This window comes from Chelonia mydas, chromosome 12 (assembly GCF_015237465.2).
Source record: "Chelonia mydas isolate rCheMyd1 chromosome 12, rCheMyd1.pri.v2, whole genome shotgun sequence".
Lineage (NCBI taxonomy): Eukaryota > Metazoa > Chordata > Testudines > Cheloniidae > Chelonia > Chelonia mydas.
In genome coordinates, this window is record NC_051252.2 from 39,064,305 (window position 1) to 39,085,924 (window position 21,620).

Below are 21,620 nucleotides of genomic sequence, written 5' to 3' on the forward strand. Positions count from 1 at the left end.
GTCCTGTGGGGATATTGAGCAGCCTCCGTTTTAACAAGCTGACGGTCTTCCAAGGCTTTGGTCAGTGACGGCAAAAGCCAGACTCTGTATTGTCTGGTTCCTGAGGGAGAAAGGACAGACTGCTGTTCACATGAGTCCCGAGCCGGCAGCTGCTGCTGCTGTTACATATGTTGGGAAAAGCATCCAGTGAACCTCTGCACAAGTCTTTTTCTTCCGGAAACACTGCTCGTGAGCCAGATACCTGATGGAATTGTGTTGTAATTCTAGAGCCCAGAGCGCTACCTCCAGCTTGGAGCCAAAGTGCCCAAAGGTGCCTTGTTACTTGGACCACCAGGCTGTGGAAAGACCTTGTTGGCAAAGGCAGTGGCTACAGAGGCACAAGTGCCGTTCCTGGCAATGGCTGGCTCTGAGTTTGTGGAGGTAATAGGAGGTAAGTCCTCTGACCTTCTGTTAGGAAGAAAAGAGAAGATGTAAATCAATCTGTGGTGGGAGCACACAAAGTTCTGCCATCTAGAGTAAGCGTTATCCATGTCTGTGAGAAGAACCTGAACTCCTAGTTGTCTTGGCATGGGGAGTGTTTGAGCAGGACTGAGTGTTTCTGCAGAGGGTATAAAACACTTTGTCATCAGTAGACAGTGCCATTAGTGCAGCTGTGGGAATGTAAACTCCTTCCCTCTCACCTGTTCATCGGTTTAGAAGAGAGTTCTTTGTCGTGTGTCTACAGCAGGCCTTCATCCGAGAGAGTCTGGTTTCCTCAGGCTCTTCGGGAACGTTCCTTACTACCTAGGATGTGGTGTGGGAACTCCCATGCATCTTTGTTTGTTTCTGATAATACCCACACACAGCACATGCTCTTTGGGGCAGAGCCCTTACTCTATAACCATCCGTTCACTGACTTCCCTGCCCTTACATATGTTCTCTTGTCTTGTCGTTCAAAAACCTAAATCACTCCCATTGAGGCTGCCCTCTTCGTATGTATCCCCTGGATTCCCAGTGCATGAGTATAATGCTCTTTCCAATAGAGAATGCTGGAACGACATATAGCTGCACCCAGTCCTTAAAGCACAGCACAGGGGCTGCATGCAGTTTGCTAACATAGCTAAGCATTTAAACCCCTAACCCTGTGAAAGGAGCAGGTGTGCCTGTTTGCAGTTGGGTGCGGAGCTTTCCTAGAGCAGTTGTGCAGACAAACTAACATACTGAGTTCAGCTTAAGAGGCCGTGTGATCCAGTGGATAGGGACTCAGGATACCTGGGTTCTAGTGCCTAACCCATGAGGGGACCTAGGACAAGTGTTTCTCTGTACCACTTTTCCCTCCCAGCCTTTGTGTGCCTTGCCTTTTTAGATTGTAAGCTTCTCAGGGCAGGGACTGTCACTTCCTGTGTGTGTACAGGGCCTGGGCACTATCTCGGTTGGGGCCTCTGGGTACAACTGTACTACAGATAATTAAAATACATAGCAAGTAAGGATTGATTCCTACAACTCTCTCTTCATCTTACCCTTTGCCCTTCTCTAGGTCTTGGAGCTGCTCGTGTACGGAGCCTCTTCAAAGAAGCCAGGGCTCGTGCCCCGTGTATTGTGTATATTGATGAAATAGATGCTGTGGGTAAGAAACGCTCAACCAACATGTCCGGCTTTTCCAACACTGAGGAGGAGCAGACCTTAAACCAGCTGCTGGTAGAAATGGATGGTTAGTATTACTTTCTCTCAGCCAGGGTTGAGGCCTTTTCTGCCTCTACAAGGATTCAGCTTCTTAAACGTGCATTTTCACCCTTACCGGTCATGTTGCTTTACCATTCTCCTCATGTTTAAGTATTTTCTCTTTTTCCCTATTGACTTGAACTCCATTATCCCCCTCCCCTTGCCAGTGTCTCCTACTGCATCAAGCTGCAACTCACACAGTGCTCCCTGTCCTGCAACCCTCTAAGCCTCCAACTCAGATAGTGTCTCCTCTAGATCCCACTGCACGTGACGGGTGAAATCTGTGGCTCTCGAACACGTGTAGGGAGAGGGACCCTGCAATTGAAAGTTGGACTCTTTTTCAGAGTTCTCAGGTGTCAATATGGCCTCACTGGGCCTTGTTCTGACATAGCAGATATATCACTCACCCAGAGGGTACGTCTACACAGCAAGTAAAAACCATTGGCTGGCCCATGCCAGCTGACTCGGGCTGCAGGTGGTTTAATTGTGTGTAGACGCTCGGGCTGAGCCCATGCTTTAAGACCCTGCAAGGTCAGAGCGCAGCCTGAGCCCAAATTCCTACACTGCAATTTAAAAAGCCCCTTAGCCTGAACCCCACAAACGCAAGTCAGTTGGCACAGGCCAGCTGGTGGTGGGGGGTTAATTGCAGTGTAGATGTATCCAGAAGAGTACTTTTCTGTTACGTGTTACTTGCTCAGCTGCTGTATTGAGCGTGTGTCGTAGGGCGAGCAGAAGCAGCTGCATCTCTTCAGCAGAGAGCTTCTCAAAGCCAAGTGCTTTACACTTCGTTCCTGTTTTCCCTCTTTCTCCCCCCAGCCTACCCAGCCATCCCTACAAGAAACTCTGTGAGAGTCCTCTGGGACCTCAGTTTTCACCTTACTCCCCCTCACCACACTCCATTTTTCCTCAGTATACTGAAAGGCCCCACATCGTAGCAACCGTTCCTCTGTCTTTGGAAGACTGGACATGAGTCTTTTCAGGGCCTGTAGTTGCTAGAGAGTAATCGGAGACTTCTAGGAGACAGACTTTGGTCTTGATTTCTGCACTGCCACTGGATCATTGGGCCAGCCCTCATGAGAGTTTAATATAGAATTGGAGAAAGGATATAATCTCTGGCTACTAACAGCGGTAGGACTAAAATTAAAATCCTCAGGTGAGTAGGTTTGTTTAGTGGTAACTTTAAGGCAGATAAGAGCTTGCTGTGGTGTCCTGAGGCAGTGTGTGCACTGGAGATAACTTTGGCATCATCTTGCAGCCTGCTAATAGAACCAAGGCAACATGTGCATCAAAGACTGTGGCTGGAGGAGGCCAGGAAGCCCAAAGACGCTCTTTAATGTACTATATAATTGTTTCAGCTCAGAAATATGTCTTCCCACTGGTGACTGTATGGAGGTAATTTACAGCCCCGAAGAAGTGAAGTAAAGCTAGTCTGCATCAAGGGCAGAACTATGTTTTGTGGGTAACATTTGGGGTTAGCCAGCCATTAAATATGCTTTGGTACTTGTTACTACCTGTCTAAGACAGGTAATTTTAAAGCCTGATGGGATTTAAAATTTAGTTGTCCCAGAGGGGCGTAAGCAATGTAGTAAATTTCCTCTGCTGTCCTCTAACTTAATCTCCACCTTCCCGGCTTCGCTAGGAAATCCACATCCAAATCAGGGGAGACAGCCTTACGGTTTGCAAGCCAGCCCTGGGTGCCACTGCCCGGCCTCTGAATGTCTTTCTGGCTAGACCCCACCTGGTGTCGGCCCTGCTTATTTTGGGCATTTACAAAGAAACTTGATGGGATGAAGGAAAACACACATTTGACTGCTCTTGTTTGTAAGTGGGGTCTGTCAGCCCCTACAGCACTAACCGAGCTTGCATTACTTCTGTAGCTGAGTCTTATTACTGTAGAGCAGGACAAGGAATAGATGTGTCAGGGCTCTGCCCAGCAGGGAATAGTTCAGATGCTAGGATACATTTGGTGGGAGAGATCCCTTTTTCCCCCTGTTTACTGTCATGGAATTTGCTGCCTCCCCAAATTGTCTCCATGCAAGAAATTCAGTGCAGTGGTGAGGTGTGAGAAATGCTTCTCCTGCAGGCCCTTCTGGGATCTGAACTCCAGGCTGCTTCCTGGGGTGCAGTCAGTCAGGAAGGAGATTGGAATTCGATTCACTGCTAGGCTGAGAGTAGAGCAGCTTCTGAAATTTGTGCCCCACAAAGTTCCTGTTCCTCAGTAAGGCTGCCCCTTAGGAGGGTGCTTTGATGTAAGCCTTAGCTGCTTGGCAAGAGAAGTTGCACTAGCTGCCTGCTCATCAGAATGCACCTGTGATCCCCCTGTGTCTCTCACAAGATTGTCAGTTTTTATGGATTTGTACCCTCCCTCCTGAGAGGAGAGGAATTTAAGCTAGAGCGCAGTGTGAGGTGAGGAGGGACATGGACTGTCCTACTGTGCAGGGGTCTACAGGGTGCCACTGTTTCAGAATGGGTTCTGTGATAGCCCTGCCGGGGGAGGGGAGAATGAGCTATGAGTTTGCCTTGAGTAGTCAGACAGCTGAGTGCCTTGTGCCCACGAACGGCCTTGAAGCCAGTGCACAGTGTGCTGGAGACGCCATGGGCCAGGGTTCCAAAGCCACTCTGAATCTATGCTCGCAGTCCCTGACGCTTTGTGCATACCTCAGCTTTGGAAAACTTGACCAAAGATGTAAGCTTACTTGGGCTTGGCATTACCACCTCAGCTGTATAATGCACAATAGGTTTCTTGGTGGGCAAAGGCCAGGAGTGGCTCCTGGGCCAACTACTGTCCACGGCCACCCTCATTTTAATGCAGCGGGGTGGCCTGGAAGGACACTACGTCGCAGCACGAGCTACTGCATCATGATTCAAGTAGAGGGCCATTGGACCAAAATGAAGTTCCACATTCTGGGAAGTGTAATCCCCCCTCTTTTAAAGATGAAAATGTCTGCGGTCTCCTCCAGTTTATAGACAGCAGCTGTAGTCCTGGAGACCCTGGTGAGTTGCCAATTCCGAAATTAGGGGTTACAGGTGTCAGAATATGAAAGGTAAAATACTCTCCTTATTAAATATGTGCTTTATAGAAAGTCTTTACTAACACACAAATGGATTCTCTTCACTCTATTGCCACAGGCTGCCTTCTGAAAAGAAATTATTTATTTATATTACTGTAGTGCCTAGGAGTCCTAGTCATCGACCATGGCCTCAGTATGCTAGGCACTGTACAAACAGAGAACAAAAGGATGATCCCTGGCCCCCCATGAGCTTGCAATCTGAGTATAAGACAAGAAACAGCAGATGGAGACAGAGTGATGGGGGAGTACAAGGAAACAGTGAGACAGTAGGTCAGCATGATATGCCATGGTCTCAGCGCACCAGCATCCTAACCAGTGTCAAATTTTTTGGAGGCATCCTGGAAAAGGAGAGTTTGAAGGAGGATGAGTTAGTTTTGCAGATGTTTTCAGGGAGCTCCTCCCAAGCATGAGGGACAGCATCAGCGAAAGCACGAAGGTGTTTGTTTTAAAATGTATCAAGTGGGGGATGGAGAATGATATGGACCAATTGGATGCTTGAGTCGACATCTTAATAGTGAATAAGAGATGACTGGTCAGGTGGGGTGGGCCATGAAGGGTGTTGAAAGTGAAGACCGGCAGCTTACGTTTAATGCAAAGAGAAGGGGGAGTCAGTGGAGGGATGTAAAAGGGGGTGGAGGTGGTGATGTGGTCAAAGTGACAGGCTAGGAGACTGAATTTGGCAGCAGCATTCTGAATGGATACAAGTGGGATAAGATTGCATTTGTACGGCCAGAGAGAAGGATGTTTCAGTAACGGAGATGTGAACCTGGATGAGAGTTTTACATGAGAGTGCAAAGTAGTACTCTTAGGAAGGAAAAATCAAAAGCACAACTACGAAATGGGGAATAATTAGCTAGGTGTTAGTACTGCTGAAAAGAATCGGGATTTTAGTGGCTCACAAATTGACTATTAGTCAACAGTGCAATGCAGATCTAAAAAAAGCTAATATAATTCGGGGGTGTATTGAAGGAAGTGTCATATGTAAGACACAGGAAGTAATTGTCCTGCTCTATTTGACACAGGTGAGGCCTCAACTGGAGTGTCCAGTTCTGGACGTCACACTTTAGGAAAGATGTGGTTAGATTGGAGAGAGTCTAGGCATGTTTAATTTTGAGAAAAGAAGACTGAGGAAGGGACCTAAATAAGTCTTCAAATATGTTAGAGGACAATAATCAGTTGTTCGCTACTGAAGATAGGACAAGAAGTAATGGCTTTAATCTGCAGGAAAGGAGATTTAGGTTAGATATTAGGAAAATCTTTCTAGCTCTTAGAGCAGTTAAGCTCTGGAACAGGCTTCCAAGGGAGGTTGTGGAATCCCCATCGTTGGAAGTTTTTAACAGCACAAACTCCTGTCAGGGTTTACTTGGTCCTTCCTCAGCGCAGAGACCAGGATTAGATGACCTCTTAAGGTCCCTTCGGGCCCTACATTTCTGATGCTGTGTTTCTATAGGACAGGCTGTATCTCAGAGATCATATGCAGAGAGCATCTGCGAGATTTAGACATAATTTGGATGTGAGGACCTAAGGGATCTGAGTTGGATGCCCAGGTTATGCTCCCGAGTGACAGGCAGGATGGTGTATTGTCCACAGTGATTGAGGAAAGGCGGGTGGGGGGCAAGGTGGATTAGGAGCTCCGTTTTAGCTATGTTGATCTTGAGCTGACACTAGACATTGATAAGTAGGTGTCAGAGACAGGCCAAGATAGTTTGGAGTAGAGGTAAATCTGTGAGTCATAGAATAGCTTATATTTGTGTTTGTGCCTGAGATTACCCAGAGATAAGGTATAGAAGGAGAAGGGGACCAAGGACAGAGCCCCATGGAACCCCCCAAAAAGCTGGAGGGAGGTGAGGCAAATTCTTCGAAGGAGATAATGAAGGAGCGATTAAGCCCAGCTAAACTGGGTGAATGTAAGTTTGTGTCTTGTTAAGTTCACTGTGCAATTCAGAGAATGATTGTGGTGTTCCTCATGTATACAGGCGACCTTGCTCTCCGTCAGATCTGTGACAGTGTTCTTCAAGTTCTGGTCATGCAGCAAGGGAAGAATAGAGCACTGATCAAAGATGCATGGTATTGTATTTACAAGTTGTTCAAATTGCCTGGCAATATTCATAAATTTAACTCTTTCTCAGAACAGATGAGCAGTTTGAATAGTGAATTTTCTGAGCACAAACAACTAAACAGCAGACAAGGAAGCACAATCCCCCCGAATCTTCTGCAATGTCTGAATAGATGAGACCTTTAAGGCCAAGATCCTGTCTGCATTACGACAGGTTTCAGAGTAGCAGTCGTGTTAGTCTGTGTCTGCAAAAAGAACAAGAGTACTTGTGGCACCTTAGAGACTAACAAATTTATTAGAGCATAAGCTTTTGTGGGCTACAGCCCACTTCATTGGATGCATAGAATGGAACATATAGTAAGAAGATATACATACAGAGAAGGTGGAAGTTGCCACACAAACTATAAGAGGCTAATTAATTAAGATGAGCTATTATCAGCAGGAGAAAAAACTTTTGTAGTGATAATCAAGGTGGCCCATTTAGACAGTTGACAAGAAGGTGTGAGGATACTTGACATGGGGAAATAGATTCAATATGTGTAATGACCCAGCCACTCCCAGTCTCTATTCAAACCCAACTTAATGGTGTCTAGTTTGCATATTAATTCAAGCTCAGCAGTTTCTCGTTGGAGTCTGTTTTTGAAGCTTTTCTGTTGCAAAATTGCCATCCTTAAATCTTTTACTGAGTGACCAGAGAGGTTGAAGTGTTCTCCTACCGGTTTTTGAATGTTATGAGTCCTGATGTCAGCTTTGTGTCCATTTATTCTTTTGCATAGAGACTGTCTGGTTTGGCCAATGTACATGGCAGATGGGCATTGCTGGCACATGAACACTTTTCAGAAGCAGTTATTTGCCCTGAGTCCTTGGCCAAAATCTCCCTCTTCCCAGCTCTTGTGTTGTGAGCCAGTTGTTGGCCTGACAGCTGCTCTGCCCCTGCACAGTGGCTGTATTTCAGTGAAGCTATATGTGTAAGGCTGAGGTACTTGGTTACAGTAGTGGTGGAGGAAGCAGGGGACTTGTTAAATCAACCAAATCCTCTTCACCATTTCCTTGAAATGGTTTGTCTCACAAGTGCTGCAAACAAGAAGGTTTTTCAAGCTGGATTCCCAGCACTAGCTTTAATTCACGGTCACGGACTCTTAGGTGTTACTTTTATAGACTGCTCATTATGACTGATGCTTGCATGCTGAGGCCAAAGCATGTTAATAGCCAGGTGACATCATGCTGGGAGGATTAGTATAGATTCAAGGCTGCTGATCTAGATTTCCTGGAGCTGTAAGTTTCCCACCCACTGGGACCCAGACTGAAAGCGAGTGTGACAGAGGCTGATGCAAGGAGGGTGCAGTCAGTGGTTTTTGTTTTTATGTTTGTTCTAATAGTTCAACCTATTTTAAGACTGAGTCTTCCCAGCTGCAAAGCAGATGATGCGCTGTACATTCTAATCCTGCCCTGTGAATAAAGCTTGTTAGCCCCCAGGTGACTGCCAGTCTCTCTGCTTATTTATCACGCTCTAAAGTGCAGTGTAATGCATTACCAAAGAACGATCGTGCTTCATCCTTTTCAGGAGCTTATTTAGAAGGCATCCTTTGGGGGGGGAAGAACTGATGTTCACTGTAGAACAAGCCGCTTTTTTCTATAGGGCCATTCCACTGACTTACCTGTAACCTTAAACTCTCCACTGAGCTATTGTATATTGACACATTTGGCAGCTTCGCTATTGAAATTGTGGAATGCTCACTCATCCCTTCCTCTGGAAGCTTGCTGCATACCTTACAGCTCCGAGGGCACTTGATGTCTGCTGTTGTGAGACAAGTGTATTAGAGTGACCCATGTCCATAGGCATCTGAGCACCTGATGGAATATAATAAGCAGCATGGCTTGATGCCTCAGTGTGGCACTTCTGCTCTTCCCTAAGCTAAACGAGCAACTGCCCCTTCATACCTTACTCCTGCCTCCTTCCATGAGGCCCCCAACACGTGAAACCCTGTCTGCCAGGCTCCCTTCCCACAAGCCCCTCTTTAAAACACACAAGCATCACAGGTTTGTTAGCCCTATAACTCCCTTTTATCCTTATCAGCCTGGAAACAAAACCCAGTGTAAATCATGGCACCCAAGAGCTGTGTGCACTGAACATCGCTGCTCAGTCCCTTTTTTGTTGCATTCTGTCCCTCATCTGTATATTGTTTGTTTGGGTTATAAGCTCTTTGGGCTTGGACTCTCTTTATACCTGTGTATTGCACACCTGGGATGCCTTTGTTTACCAAGGGGTGCAAGGAAAGACCAAAATCCATAACCCACTTCTGATCCCACACACAGCTTCTAGTCCCCCCTTCACACATTACTAAAAAGAAGTAAATGTCTTCAGTCTTGCCTGCCGCAAAGGATGCCACAGATGTACTGTGGCTGAATGTTGTAAAGCTGTGGATGGGATTCTCCACTTCCCATTGTGCCTCAGCAACATGAAGCCTGCATTGTACGTTATGATACAGAAACCCTTCCCCTTCACGTCTGCTCTCGTTTTGCTGCAGGGATGGGAACCACAGATCATGTCATAGTGTTGGCTTCCACCAACCGTGCTGACATCTTGGATAATGCTCTGATGAGACCCGGGAGGCTTGACAGACACATTTTTATTGATCTTCCCACACTCCAGGTATGTATCCCCTCCCACCATCTGTGTGTGTGAATCTGGTGTCACAATGCGTCACTTCTTGGTCAGTATCTGTTCTGGCAAAGTCCAAGTTTGGCAGCAGTGGGAACGGCAATCCTGTGTTGCCCATCTTAAGGAGACTCCATGGTATTAGCTCCTCCCTTTGCTTAAATCTGGCCTTGCCTGAGAACTTTGCTTTGGAGTTCTCCTTTTTGTCATGGAGACAGCAATTTCATGCGTATCTGTATCCTCTCTCCATGAAACTAGGAGCTGCCTAAACTGGTTCTGTAGCCAATACTGCCTGTCTGGGCAGAGCCCAGGTTAGTAATGCACCTTCACCATTCATTCCTCTCTGCTACCTGCACTCCTTAATTTGTGTTGGGGCTTGCCAGGGCTGAGCCCAGCACCTCTAGGCTTGGCAGTTCATAGCCCGGCACCTCTGGGCTTGCCGCATCAGTTATGAAAGTAAAAAAAAAAAAAAAAATTGCTTGAGCCCCAGCTCCTCTTTCATTATAAATTAAGCACTACTTACCTCACTCTGTCTTGCTTGTGTTTGGATACCCACTCTCTTCCTTGCAGCCTGCTTGGCATGTGTATCCTCCTGAACCAGGAGCACTTTCAGAGCCATTTAACAGTGGGAGTCCAACATGTTTGCTAGGATGGGACTTGTAGCAGAGTCTGGACACAGACTCTGAAAGCAGCAAGGAAGACTCACTCTTCCAGCAGATTGTCTCCTCCTTCCATCTGCGGCTTTACTGTCATCCACAGACTTTTCATTTAAAATACCTTAAATGCCTGATACAATCTGGCACCGGAAATATGAACTGTGCAGCTGCCCCGAAAGAGGAGGGGGAAAACCCCTGGCAACGGAACCCGTTGTTTTAATCAGGACCTCCTGGACCAGCTGAATGAGTCACTCTTTGGCCCGTTGCCAGCTCTCATCTAGCCCCCCCCCAACTCAATCTAAGAAATGGCCATATGTCGCACAGTGAGTAGGAGATGTCTTCACAGTGGCAGGGGAGGGAGCAGGCTCTTGGGCTGTGAGCTCCTGATTCCTTTGCTTTAAGTGCTGTGCTGTTAAAGAAATGCTCAAAGATCAATGAGGGTGAAAGTCAGGAGGGGGGCGAGTTCCCCTTGGAGAGAGGAGCCGGTGACTCATTGTAAGCCTCCCTGTGTCCATCCTGAATTTGAAAGCTCCCTCGGTGTCACTGGAGAAATCAGAACGGTAAATACTTTGAGGCTCAAAGCAGGGCATCTCGGCCCTCTTGTGGTTGTGTCCTCTTCACAGCTTTCAGAATGTACTAGTCACTTGTGCTTCTTCCCTCCAGCTTCCCAGTGACGGAGCTTGCTGTCATGTGTGATGAGGGGACATTTATTCCCCCAATCTCACCTCCAGGTGACAGCGGTGCCAGGTTGCTGGGCTGGGGCGCAAACCCCTCCATGCAAACTCTCTCCCTTTTTATTACAGGAGAGAAGAGAGATCTTCGAACAGCACCTGAAGAGTCTGAAGCTGACCCAGGCTGGCAGCTTCTATTCCCAGCGCCTGGCTGAGCTCACCCCAGGATTCAGTGGTATGAGCCATGCTTGTTCTTTAGGCGGAGGTTGAGACTTGTAAGGGTTTCCTTGTTTGTGAACTCAAGGGTTGGTTTTAGCCGCACCCTTCTTTACAATGTGTGTTGGTCTGAATGGTTTTATTTCCTCTCTGCTCCCTCTCTTGTTGAAATGGCCAGAACCTGCGCAGACTCTCTTGGATACAATCTGTGTGTGGATGAGCGACTGCTTGTGGATGTTTTTCAGTCCCTGAATGTTTTGGGCATCTAGCTGTTTTCTACCTCGGTGGTGGGGTGGAGGGGAGCCATTACAGCATTCATGATCCAGATTCCCATGGGAAAGAGCTGCTGCTTTTGCCTCTTCCTGGTTGCTATTGAGAATGAGATGCTGTCCTTCAGTGCATTAAGCTGGGGAAATCAGAGTTTAGATCAATAAACACTTTAACAAAAAAATAATTCACTGCTGGGTAGAAATGAGTAGAGGTTACTTTGTAGAGCAGAGAGGCTACTTTGTAAAATCAAGCCACTCTCCACATTCCCACACCCTGGAACTTTTAGGGATAACTGACTGGAACACAGCTTCTGACCACGGGCTCCAAGGCTTCTGTCTGCATGTAGTTCCTGGAATACCCTTGCTGGGTTGCCCCTCTAACAGGCCCCAACACACTGCTTCTGTTGTGACTTCTTGCAGCAACTCTCGCCCACCACCCCCAATCACTCATGCACACAAACTCAGAACAGATGTTTTCTCTCCTGTGGAGAGGTTTGTGCAGTTGCTGTAAGAACAACGCAGTGGCCCAAGCCAGACCAACTACCCATACTGCACTGCTCCCCTATTGCTGAGAGCCAGCGTGGGCTTTCTCCCTGCTGACTGATAGCTGAGCTCTGTCCTGTGCGGCAGCCCAGTGCTGATTGCCGAGAAGCCAACCATATTATTTAAATTGAACATAAGCAACACAAGCAAAGTTTGTGCTCTCTTCCAAGGGAATAAAGGGAGCTGGTGATGCAGGTGTATTTCATTTCCATAGAGCCTCCACCAGGTTTGTGCCCGCCTTTTCTGTCCTCCTGTGCTCTTTGTCCCTCATTACAAAAAAAGCTTGATTTGTTAACTCTTATCTGTAGGCGCTGACATAGCAAACATCTGTAACGAGGCTGCTCTCCACGCTGCCAGGGAGGGCTATAAATCCATTGATACTTTCAACTTGGAGTATGCTGTAGAGAGAGTCATTGCAGGTAAGAAGCCCTGACCTTTTCTCATACTTTCTAATGCCTCCATGGTGCTTGTCATGCCTTTTGGAATATGGTTCTTTAGTGGGCAGAGTTCTAGCAAGACATGGTTCTGATCATACTCTCCCCTTAGTACAGGTAGGGCTTTGGGAATCCTGCAGTTGCAGAATTGTGTTTGAGAGTCTAAGCATTCTTTTTAGAACATGTGTTTAGCCCTTATGGTGCAGAGAACTTTCCAAACCTGAGCCCAAAGTAATAGTTCTCTTCTGAGTCTATAGACAACCTGAACCAGTAGGTGCAATCTGCTCCTATCACAATAGGGTAACTCTGAAACCTAAGGAGGACAATTCACATGTTTGTTCTTCAATTCTTTACATTTCTAAAATGTAGCTTTCAGTGCCCATCCAGCACTCTGGGCACCTATGACATAAATATAAATAGCAAAACCATACTAAAGAGATGCCCCCTCCTCAACAGCCATAGAAAAGAGGGAAAAGAGGAGCTTTGCAGTATGCCTGCCAGGTTAACAAATCCAGGTTCTGGTGGACCAAGTTGGGGTGAGCTCTAAAACTGAGGAGCCCTTGCAGAGAACATCCTGCCAGCAACTCCATGTTTGTGTTGGGGGACCTCCAGCTTGAGCACTTATCCCACAATCCCAAGCCAGCTGCCATGTTTTCCCAGGTGCCAAAGTCACAACTGTCCCCCAATGAGCTGATTAAATTTCAGGCTCTCCTCCCTTAACAAAAAACTCCGACAATGCAAATTATGAACTGTTAATGTAACAATCTGCAGCACACTGAAAATTTGTGAGCAGAGTATGTTTAATATCAAAATAAGCCAGGGACTACACTGTACTAACTGTACACTACACTGTACCAATGGTAGTATTCTTTTTTAATTCTGTAAAAACCTCTTTGAATTTACCTGAAACTGCCAAAGAATTTTGAGTCTGCTGCACTAGAATGCTGCAGAATTTCGGTCCATTCTGCTGCAGAGCACACAAGGTCTTGATTATGAGAATGCAAATGTTTGGCTACTTACATAGTACAATGCCACTATATGAAGTGTGATACTGGACACATACAAGAGGCTGCATGCTTGTCTAGTGAGGTACTCTGTCGGATGGTTATGGTCCGTGGGCCAGAACATTTGTGTTGGGTCAGCTGTTTCCTCATTTGGAGTTTTAGTCTTGTTTTATTATAAGGTGCTTAAATGCCAATGAATAGGTGCTTTCTAAACATCTTAAATAAGAATTGCAGGAGATGATTTACAATTTCCCCTACCTTAAAAGCGCAGTTCCCCCTGAGCATTCTGGGTAATTCTGTGCACACTTGCACACAGCCAGACACCTGGCTGCTTAGCAGCACCTAGCGTGGCCAGTGAAGGTACTTCTGAGTTGCTCTGCAAAGGCATAAACCAACAAAAGCTAATGTTTGTTCTAGCTTCTCCTAAGGTGGAGCTGCTGCCTCAGTTGGAGAAAATGCCAGTCTCCTTGAGGAAGGGACTTTGTTGGGTTTTCCATTGGTGGTCACGCTTGCCTTCCCCAGTCACACCTAAAATGTTGCATTTTGATTTTTTAACTAAGGTCTGTGATGCAAGTCTGGGGTCACAAGGTTTTTTGAATCAATGAACAAAGTGAGTTTATTAACCAGCGGGGCTGTAGCTGTTCGGGTTAGGGGAGTCTGGAGCTTTCATGCTGCCGCCAAGCACAAAAATACTTAATGGTGCTGCTGCTGTCTTAACCGTCCACACACCACAAAGTCATTGCTAGGCCTCCCTGAAAGTGAAGGGGACATGCCCGGTTTTTACTGCAAGTGTCTTTGCGTTAGGAAGTGTGGTGTTAAATCGAGGGAAGGGACTTAGCTGGTGCTGAAAGCCACGTCAGCCTTACACCCTTTGCTGTAACGAGGGAGAAGGGGTAAAGGTGCTTCTCAAATGCTAATAGCTGCCAAGGCTTCAAGCCTTGGAATGGGACCAGTCTGTAAGTCTTGTCTCCGGGGAATGAGGGAGACCGTGTTGAGAAGATGGAGCCGTGTCTAACAGGCTCCTTGTGGAGGATGCCAGCAGAGAGGGCGGCTATGCCTCTGGTGGAGCCTGATTGCACCCGTGGCTGCCTGTGGAACCCCACTAGCGCTGCGCTGGCAGCAGCCTCGGCACAGTCTGCTCCTAAACAGAGTAAAACAAGCTCTCCGGGGACTCTCCTAGGCCAGGCTGGCTTTATTCAAGGGAAGAAGCAATTGTGCAGGAACATTCCGTGCTATTGCAAAGAGTTTCATACAGTCTCCCTCCCTGGTGGGTTGACAAGGAAATGCTTCTAGAATTTAATAATAATAATAATAACCCAACCTGCGTTTAAGGGACTGACCTTATTCTGATTAAAATTAAGGCCATTCTGATTTGAAGCTGCTGTTCCATCCCCATCATGCCTTGTGAGGCATAGCTCTTGCTGGGATCCCTGGGCAGTGATTGTACAAAACATACGTGAATGTCATTTGCAATTTCTTTGTTGAATAAGGCTCTTGGCTTTCTATTAGCATTATATTTTAAACAGTGTTTTTTCCAAGGTATCATGCAAAATCAGTGCACTGCTGATATTCTCCACTGAGCCCATTCTGCCCCCTACAGATCCTGGCACCATGCAGAAACTTCTGCTTTAAAATACTGGCACCTTGCACAGTACATGGAGTTGAGTTCTTGATGTGTATTGTACTCTGCAGTTAGCATATTTTCTGCACATATGCTACGCATTTGATTTCCATTCAGCATCTCTTCCAAATACTAATTGGGCTTTTTCCAATTTATCGTGCATTGGCATGGAAAATGGACATTAAAAAATTACTTTTTTCCTTTTTTAGGAGAGGAGAGAACACTGTGAGTTCATCTTAATTTGCTAATTCCAAAAGCTTGTCCCCAGACTGTAAGAACTTAGACTGTTCCATGAATAACCAGCATGGAAAACCTCCCTAGATTTGCACTAAGCCTGCATGTGCAACCTTGAGCTTGCACTATTTCAATGTTCCTAATAGACTGAATATTCGGATGGGGACCTTCTTCTGTTGCAGATGTTTATATTATAAACATCTTGCATTTCTATGATGTCTCCTATCTAAGGAGTTCAAGGGCCTTACAGCCAAACTAAACCTCGGAACACCCCTGCCGGCTCAGTGGGTATCTTCATCTTGTAGATGTGGTACTGAGACACAGAAAAGTGAGTTGGCCAAGGTTACAGAGAGTCTGTGGCACAACTGGTCCCAGATCTGAATCCTAGGCCTGTGCTTTAGTCATTAGACAGGCGGAGATAATCTATTAAAATGTCTTAACTCAGCCCTTTGAAAAGAGAGAATAAGAGATCTCAGCTGAAACTGTCTCATGCTCAGTTCAGTGCAGAATAAAACAGTCTACACTTCAGGCTGAATTCTTCCGAATTCAGGTTTGTAATAGACACAGTCATGTGGTTAACTAGTAAGGTGATAGAGGGCACCTCTTTAACAGCACATAATTGAAGCGGAGTTGCTTTTTCCATCTGGACAGGGTGGCAGGGCAGGCAAGAGTAATGAGCTCGCTAACTGTTACACTGCACACTTGGCTGGCTTGTACAGTGAGTTGGAAAAGAGAGTGAACTCTGAGCTGGTGACAGGCGTAAGCCAAGAACACATTTTCCCAACTGAAGCTCTGTCCCCGTTTCTCCAGGCACTGCCAAAAAGAGTAAGATCCTGTCGCAGGAGGAGCGAAGGGTAGTGGCGTTTCATGAGTCAGGCCATGCACTGGTTGGCTGGCTGCTGGAACACACAGAGGCTGTGATGAAGGTAACCTAACTGTCTGCTGTGAATTAATAACAAAGCTCAACGCGGGGGTGGGGAGAGGGTCCTTTTGGATTCCAGTCTAATGTATACTGATCATAATGCAACAACTTGTGCTAAACTCTGCTGCATCATCCCTCACGTCTTCTGAACTTGGTTACAGTAACACAGCCAAGTACACAATTAGGAAATCCATTATCAGAGTCCATTAATAATGGTGATGCACTGCACTTTGTGCTGTTAATCTTGGTAATCATCTTCAGCCATCATTTTACGTTTAAAAGCTGAACTGGCTGTGCTCAGAGACCACAGTGTTCCCTGTGCACACTTAAAGGGATTAAAATCTACCTACAATTGCTCCTTGATTCATATGCCCCGTCCCACACAAAGCATGGCTTGCGTGTGCATGCACAATCTTCCTCTCATGGAGATCGCTTGCCAGTACATTAGAAAATTATTGGTTGGGTCATCGCGTGTGACTCTGGTTTGAAGGGATGCTTTTTGAGACTGGTAGGCTAGTGAGTTGGCCTGCCTCAGGAGGCACTCCACAGGAAAGGGCTTCCTTTCACACCTGTGGGGCTGTATTCTCCCATGTGTTTCCCCCACCCCAAAAAAAGACCAAACGTTGGAATAAAATCTCTTACAGTATCAGAGACTTGTTTGTGTTACGCTAGCACTAAACCTTTTTATGTAGTGTTGCTTTGCACTGTTAGATGATTACTGCACTCCCAACATTTAAATGATCTTATAAATGATGCCTGTTTAATATAGAGCCAATTTCTGCTTGCCTTACTAACTCTGGTAATCCCATTAACTTCTGCAGAACATGCTCACAAGCGTGAAGTGAGTTGAGTTTGGTTGGTGGACTCTAAAAGCACTTTGGCATCTTGGGGGTTCACTGGCTAGTTGACTACTACCCTAAGAGTGACTTCCATGTCTCATTCCTCCCTGCCTCTCTCCATAATGTCAAGAAGCACAATCATGAAGCCAGATCTTTCAGTGGGGGAACGCTGTCAAGTGACATTATCATTTTTTGGCCTCCTGTGCCTGTAATCTCAAGAAGCTGTGGCAGTGCTGAGGTTCCCTCACACAAGTGCACCCCATGGCCTCTCACAAACCCAAGGTTAAATAGAGAATCTGAATATCTTCCTCTCCTCTCCCTGCTTGGATTCTATTTTGTAGCCCCTGTTCTCTGAAATTGGCAGAGACTGTTTGTGTGTTTCAGGTTTCCATAGCCCCTCGAACAAATGCTGCCCTGGGATTTACTCAGATCCTCCCAAAAGACCAGTACCTCTTCACCAAGGAGCAGCTATTTGAGAGGATGTGCATGGCGTTGGGAGGGAGAGTGTCTGAAGCCATCACCTTTAACAAAGTCACAACGGGTGAGGAGCCAGAACCTTGCACGGGTTGGGCCAGATGAGGTGCCAGGTTAACAGGGCCCTTCCCTTACATAGAAGGGAGATAGCTGTCCACCTCCTTGGCTTTCAGAGCATGCTGGCATATAAGGAGCTGTTCTGTAGATTTACAGCACTGTAAATCCTCAACTGTCTGTCCTAGTAACACCAGCTGGAGGAGTCGGGTGGGGAGAAAGAGGATTTACCTCCAATGTCATTGTCTTTAGCTATAACATGTGGGAGAGTTGCGTTAATCATTGAAATCCAAGTGAAGGGTGCAGTTTTCAGAAGTGTTCAGCATTGGCCTAACTCTGTTCACATTAAAGCCAACAGTGAAACTTCTGTATAAGAACGGCCACACTGGGTCAGACCAAAGGTCCATCCAGCCCAGGATCCTGTCTTCCGATCGTGACCAATGCTAGGTGCCCCAGAGGGAATGAACAGAACAGGCAGTCATCAGGGGAAGGATCACTTGATGATTGCCTGTTCTATCACCCATTCCCAGCTTCTGGCAAATTGACCTGGATGGGAGCAAAGCTAGGCCATCACTGAGCAGTCTCGAAATTCCCATCTTGAAGCGTTATGCTATGTGCCAAGAACTTCAGTGTTCTCTCTCTAGTCTCTGAAGTAGTTTACAGGGTGTTTAGAAAGCTTGACCCTGGGTCTGTGCTTACCTGTTTCCTGTTGGTGATCTGAGCAGCAGACATATCTGCAGACTGGGGAGTGGGATGAAATGTTGAATGAGTTTTTTGATCATGAGTTTGTCCTCATCAGTGTGTAGGTCTCTTCCTAACTGACATGCCAGCCTGCAGTCTTAGACTTACTCCTAAAGGCTCTGGTGAAATACTGTCTTTTCAAACTCTGAAGGTGAGGGGAGGGGAGATTGTGCATTGTAGGAGCTGTCAGTAGAATGTGTGACAGTTTCCCCTGGCTTAGTTAGTAAAGTCAATGGTTGGGGTGGGCTGTTCAACTACACAGATCCTTGCAGGTCTGAACACCAGACTGCAGAGTGGGTTGTGTGCTAGAGGTGCACCAATTGCTGCGCCGGTCAGCTCTGTGATCCCATGCTGCCTTCTTGTCTCACTCAGGAGCAGAGGATGACCTGAGGAAAGTGACCAAGATGGCCTATTCGATGGTGAAGCAGTATGGAATGGTGCCCAGCATTGGGCATCTTTCTTTTCCAGAGATGGAGAGCACACCCGGGATAGGTCGGCGCCCATTCAGCCAGGGGCTTCAGCAAATGATGGACCATGTAAGTCTCTTTGTCCTGGCAGCTTCCCTTTTGTTCTTTGCTTCTCTCACTTCATTTAAAAATCCGAATTGCAAATAAAACTTGCCGCCCGATATTTTGTGCTCACTGGCCACTTAGAAGGAAACGTCTCGAAACCTGCGCTGGTTTATTCTGTGCCACCTTGTTAGGAACATTCGCTGAGTTCCAACAAGCAGAATCCTGTGCATCTACGACGTCTGCTCCAGTGGTGCTGCTGCTTTAAACCGCAGTTAGTTGCCATGAAATAGGTTGCAATGTATAAAAACTTAATCTATGCAGAGAGCTGCAGTCATGATTTCAACTTGACCTGAGTCTTATGAGATGGGGTAGAGTGGGGGACAGGGTGATGAGGTGTGACTATAACTTTTTTGAGGGTGGAGTGGGAAACAAAATAAGGATGGGGTGATTGTGGGATCGAGAGTAGATGCCTGGATCGGGAAAGTTGCTGTGATTATCTGAGCGTATCCACCCCTTCACTTCCATGCTACTCCTCAGGGCATTCTGTGCCAAAAACTTAACAATTCTTTGCACAATATTTTAAAATTCTGCAAATTTTATTTGTCAAATAAATGTGGAGACTCCAGCATGACATTGGGGAGCACAGGCCACTGGCTGCACAGAGGTGGGAGATCAGTGTGCAGCTCATCCCCAGGACACAGACTCAGTGGTGAGGCTGCACCCAACCCTGACACAGCACAAGGACTGGGCCTGCCCCAGAAACACCCCAGGGCCCTGCCCCTTCATGCCAGGTGCACCAGATGTGGGAAAGTAGGATCAGCAATGCAGGATCCAAGTTTGGAGGGGCTTAGTGTGGGGGGATCCAGGTGTGGGTTGAGAGGGCTCTGTGTGGGGCAATCTGGGTGCAGGCTGCTCAGTGGGGGATCCAGGTGCTGGAGGGATTTGGATGCACAGGGGCTTGTTGGGGGGTTCTGGGTGCAATGGTAATGGGACTCTGCAGGGGGGTCCAGGTGAAGGTGGTTGGGGCTCAGTGGGGTGTGTGCGTCTGGGTTTGGGAGGGATAGAGCTTGGCAGTGCGGTCTGGGTATGAGGGGCTCAGTGAGGGGTTCCAGATGCTGGGGAAGTGGGACTCAGTGGGTGGGGATCCATGAGCAACTGGTTGGTGCTCAGTAGGTGGGGACCAAGGTGTGGGTGGCTTGTCAGGGTGGTCCAGGTGCAGGGGGAGTGGGGCTTGTCGGGGGGGAGGGTTCTGGGTGCTGTGAGGGACTCAGTGGGGAGGTCTGGATGCATGTGGCTTGGGCAGATGGAGGAGTAGCTCCCTGTACAGGGATCCTTTTCCCTGTAGCTGAGGAGCGATGAGTGCAGGAAGTGAGGGAATGGGGGAGTTTACAGAGCTTCCTGCACCTGGGTGAGAAATCTGGGGGTGGGTCTGACACGGCCCTGGATGCCGTGCAGAGGAAGAGGAAGTCACATCCTCCTCAGTCCAGCCAGGACTAGCAGCTGAGCCCAGCACAGGGTAGGAACCGCTAGCTGGGTCCTCTCCAGTCTCCTCTCCTCCCCCCCCCACCCCCGTGATTTACCTCTCTGCTGGCTGCCCTGGGCACCCAAAACATACTGCTGGGGAGGGTCATATGGCTGCTCTTTTGGCTTCCCTTTGCTTTCCCATCAGAAAGTTATTTTTCTGTGGGGAAGCAAAGAAATCTGTGGGGGACATAAATTCTGCGCATGCGCAGTGACATATAACTCCCCCAGGAGTAACAATGTGCAGTAAACAATACTGTGTGGTGTCTGGATCACAAGAAGATACGTAGCCTAAAAATCTCAAAAATAGAATTTTTGTTTCTTTGGTTTCTAGATCTCTTGGACACCCTGGAGGAGGGAGAGAGCAGGTGTTTGTATTAGGGCTGGTTGAAAACTTCCCAGTGAAACTGTTTTTAAATAGAACATTGGGTTTTTGACAAAATGAAATGTTGTGTGAGAAGTGTCTGCCTTCTCCAGACAGTGTCAACTCATGAGAAACCAAACACTTGAGAACGGAAACATTTTGATTCAGAAATGCTGCCGTGGTGCATGATGGGAATTACAGTTCAGCTGCCTCATGCTCCTATTCTCCTCTATCATCAGGTTTCCCAGCTGGACTACATTACCCATGATGCCCCACAACTGGAGACTCACCTGATGTGCTGTGGCAGCTCATCAAGACAGTAGACTCGTTTTTGGCAGAAAATCTTTGATTTTTTGGTTTAAAAAAAAGAGAAAACCAAACTCTTCCATAGGGTCAGGACTTTCTAACCAGCTCCTGTTTGTAAATCATGTCTCTAGGCACAGCTCATCTTTTATATGAACATAGTGTTCACTCGTCTTTGTCTGTGCTCCAAGTCTCTCTTCCATTATCATTATCTCTCACTTCTCTTCCCAGGAAGCAAAAGTGCTGGTGGCTCAAGCATATAGGCACACAGAGAAACTCTTACTGGACAATCGGGGCAAACTGCAAACGGTATGGACTTCATTAGTGCTTCTGGCATCATTGCAGCCACCAGGTCCTTGCTTGCTAGAGTCCTAGGGAGTGGTGGTGGTACTTTCAGGAAGCGGTGTTTCTGTGCTTATCTTCCAGCTTTGAGAAGCAGTGTGGGTTCTGGTGCATTTCCAGATTGCAGGAAGATTAGGGAAGCAAAGGAAAGAGACTTTGAGCTGCGTATCTGGTCAGCCATTGGATTAGGACCTGGCATGCATGTGTGTTTGCAGTGGGAACTTTCTTTAATGGTGAATGATGTGAGTCTCTAGACATTAACTGGTGGTGGTCAGGGACTCACTGCTTGGTAAGAGGGGTGCTCTCTGTGAAGGGCTTGATGGGGGCGGTTGAAGGTTAGACTCTGTAGCACAGAACTGCAGTTTCTTTAGGTTACTTCCATGGTGACTTTCTGATCCTGGGATGCCAAATAT

The 21,620-nt window shown here is 47.1% G+C and overlaps 1 protein-coding gene across 6 annotated transcripts in view; it reads left to right on the forward strand.

The window, feature by feature from the left end:
* The window catches only part of SPG7 (SPG7 matrix AAA peptidase subunit, paraplegin), a 46,196-nt gene that overhangs the window by 20,702 nt on the left and 3,874 nt on the right, over positions 1-21,620 (forward strand). For 3 of the 6 annotated variants that reach the window (XM_027821746.3, XM_037877960.2, XM_043526100.1), the window contains 9 exons: positions 268-430; positions 1,517-1,690; positions 9,357-9,481; positions 10,947-11,049; positions 12,151-12,261; positions 15,946-16,061; positions 17,281-17,437; positions 18,538-18,701; positions 21,097-21,174. In XM_027821746.3, coding sequence (XP_027677547.3) covers positions 268-430; positions 1,517-1,690; positions 9,357-9,481; positions 10,947-11,049; positions 12,151-12,261; positions 15,946-16,061; positions 17,281-17,437; positions 18,538-18,701; positions 21,097-21,174 — 1,191 coding nt within the window. Of the gene's footprint in view, positions 1-267; positions 431-1,516; positions 1,691-9,356; positions 9,482-10,946; positions 11,050-12,150; positions 12,262-15,945; positions 16,062-17,280; positions 17,438-18,537; positions 18,702-20,801; positions 21,071-21,096; positions 21,175-21,620 lie in introns of those variants that run through there. The other 3 variants (XM_043526098.1, XM_043526099.1, XM_037877961.2) reach the window with 2 other exon arrangements.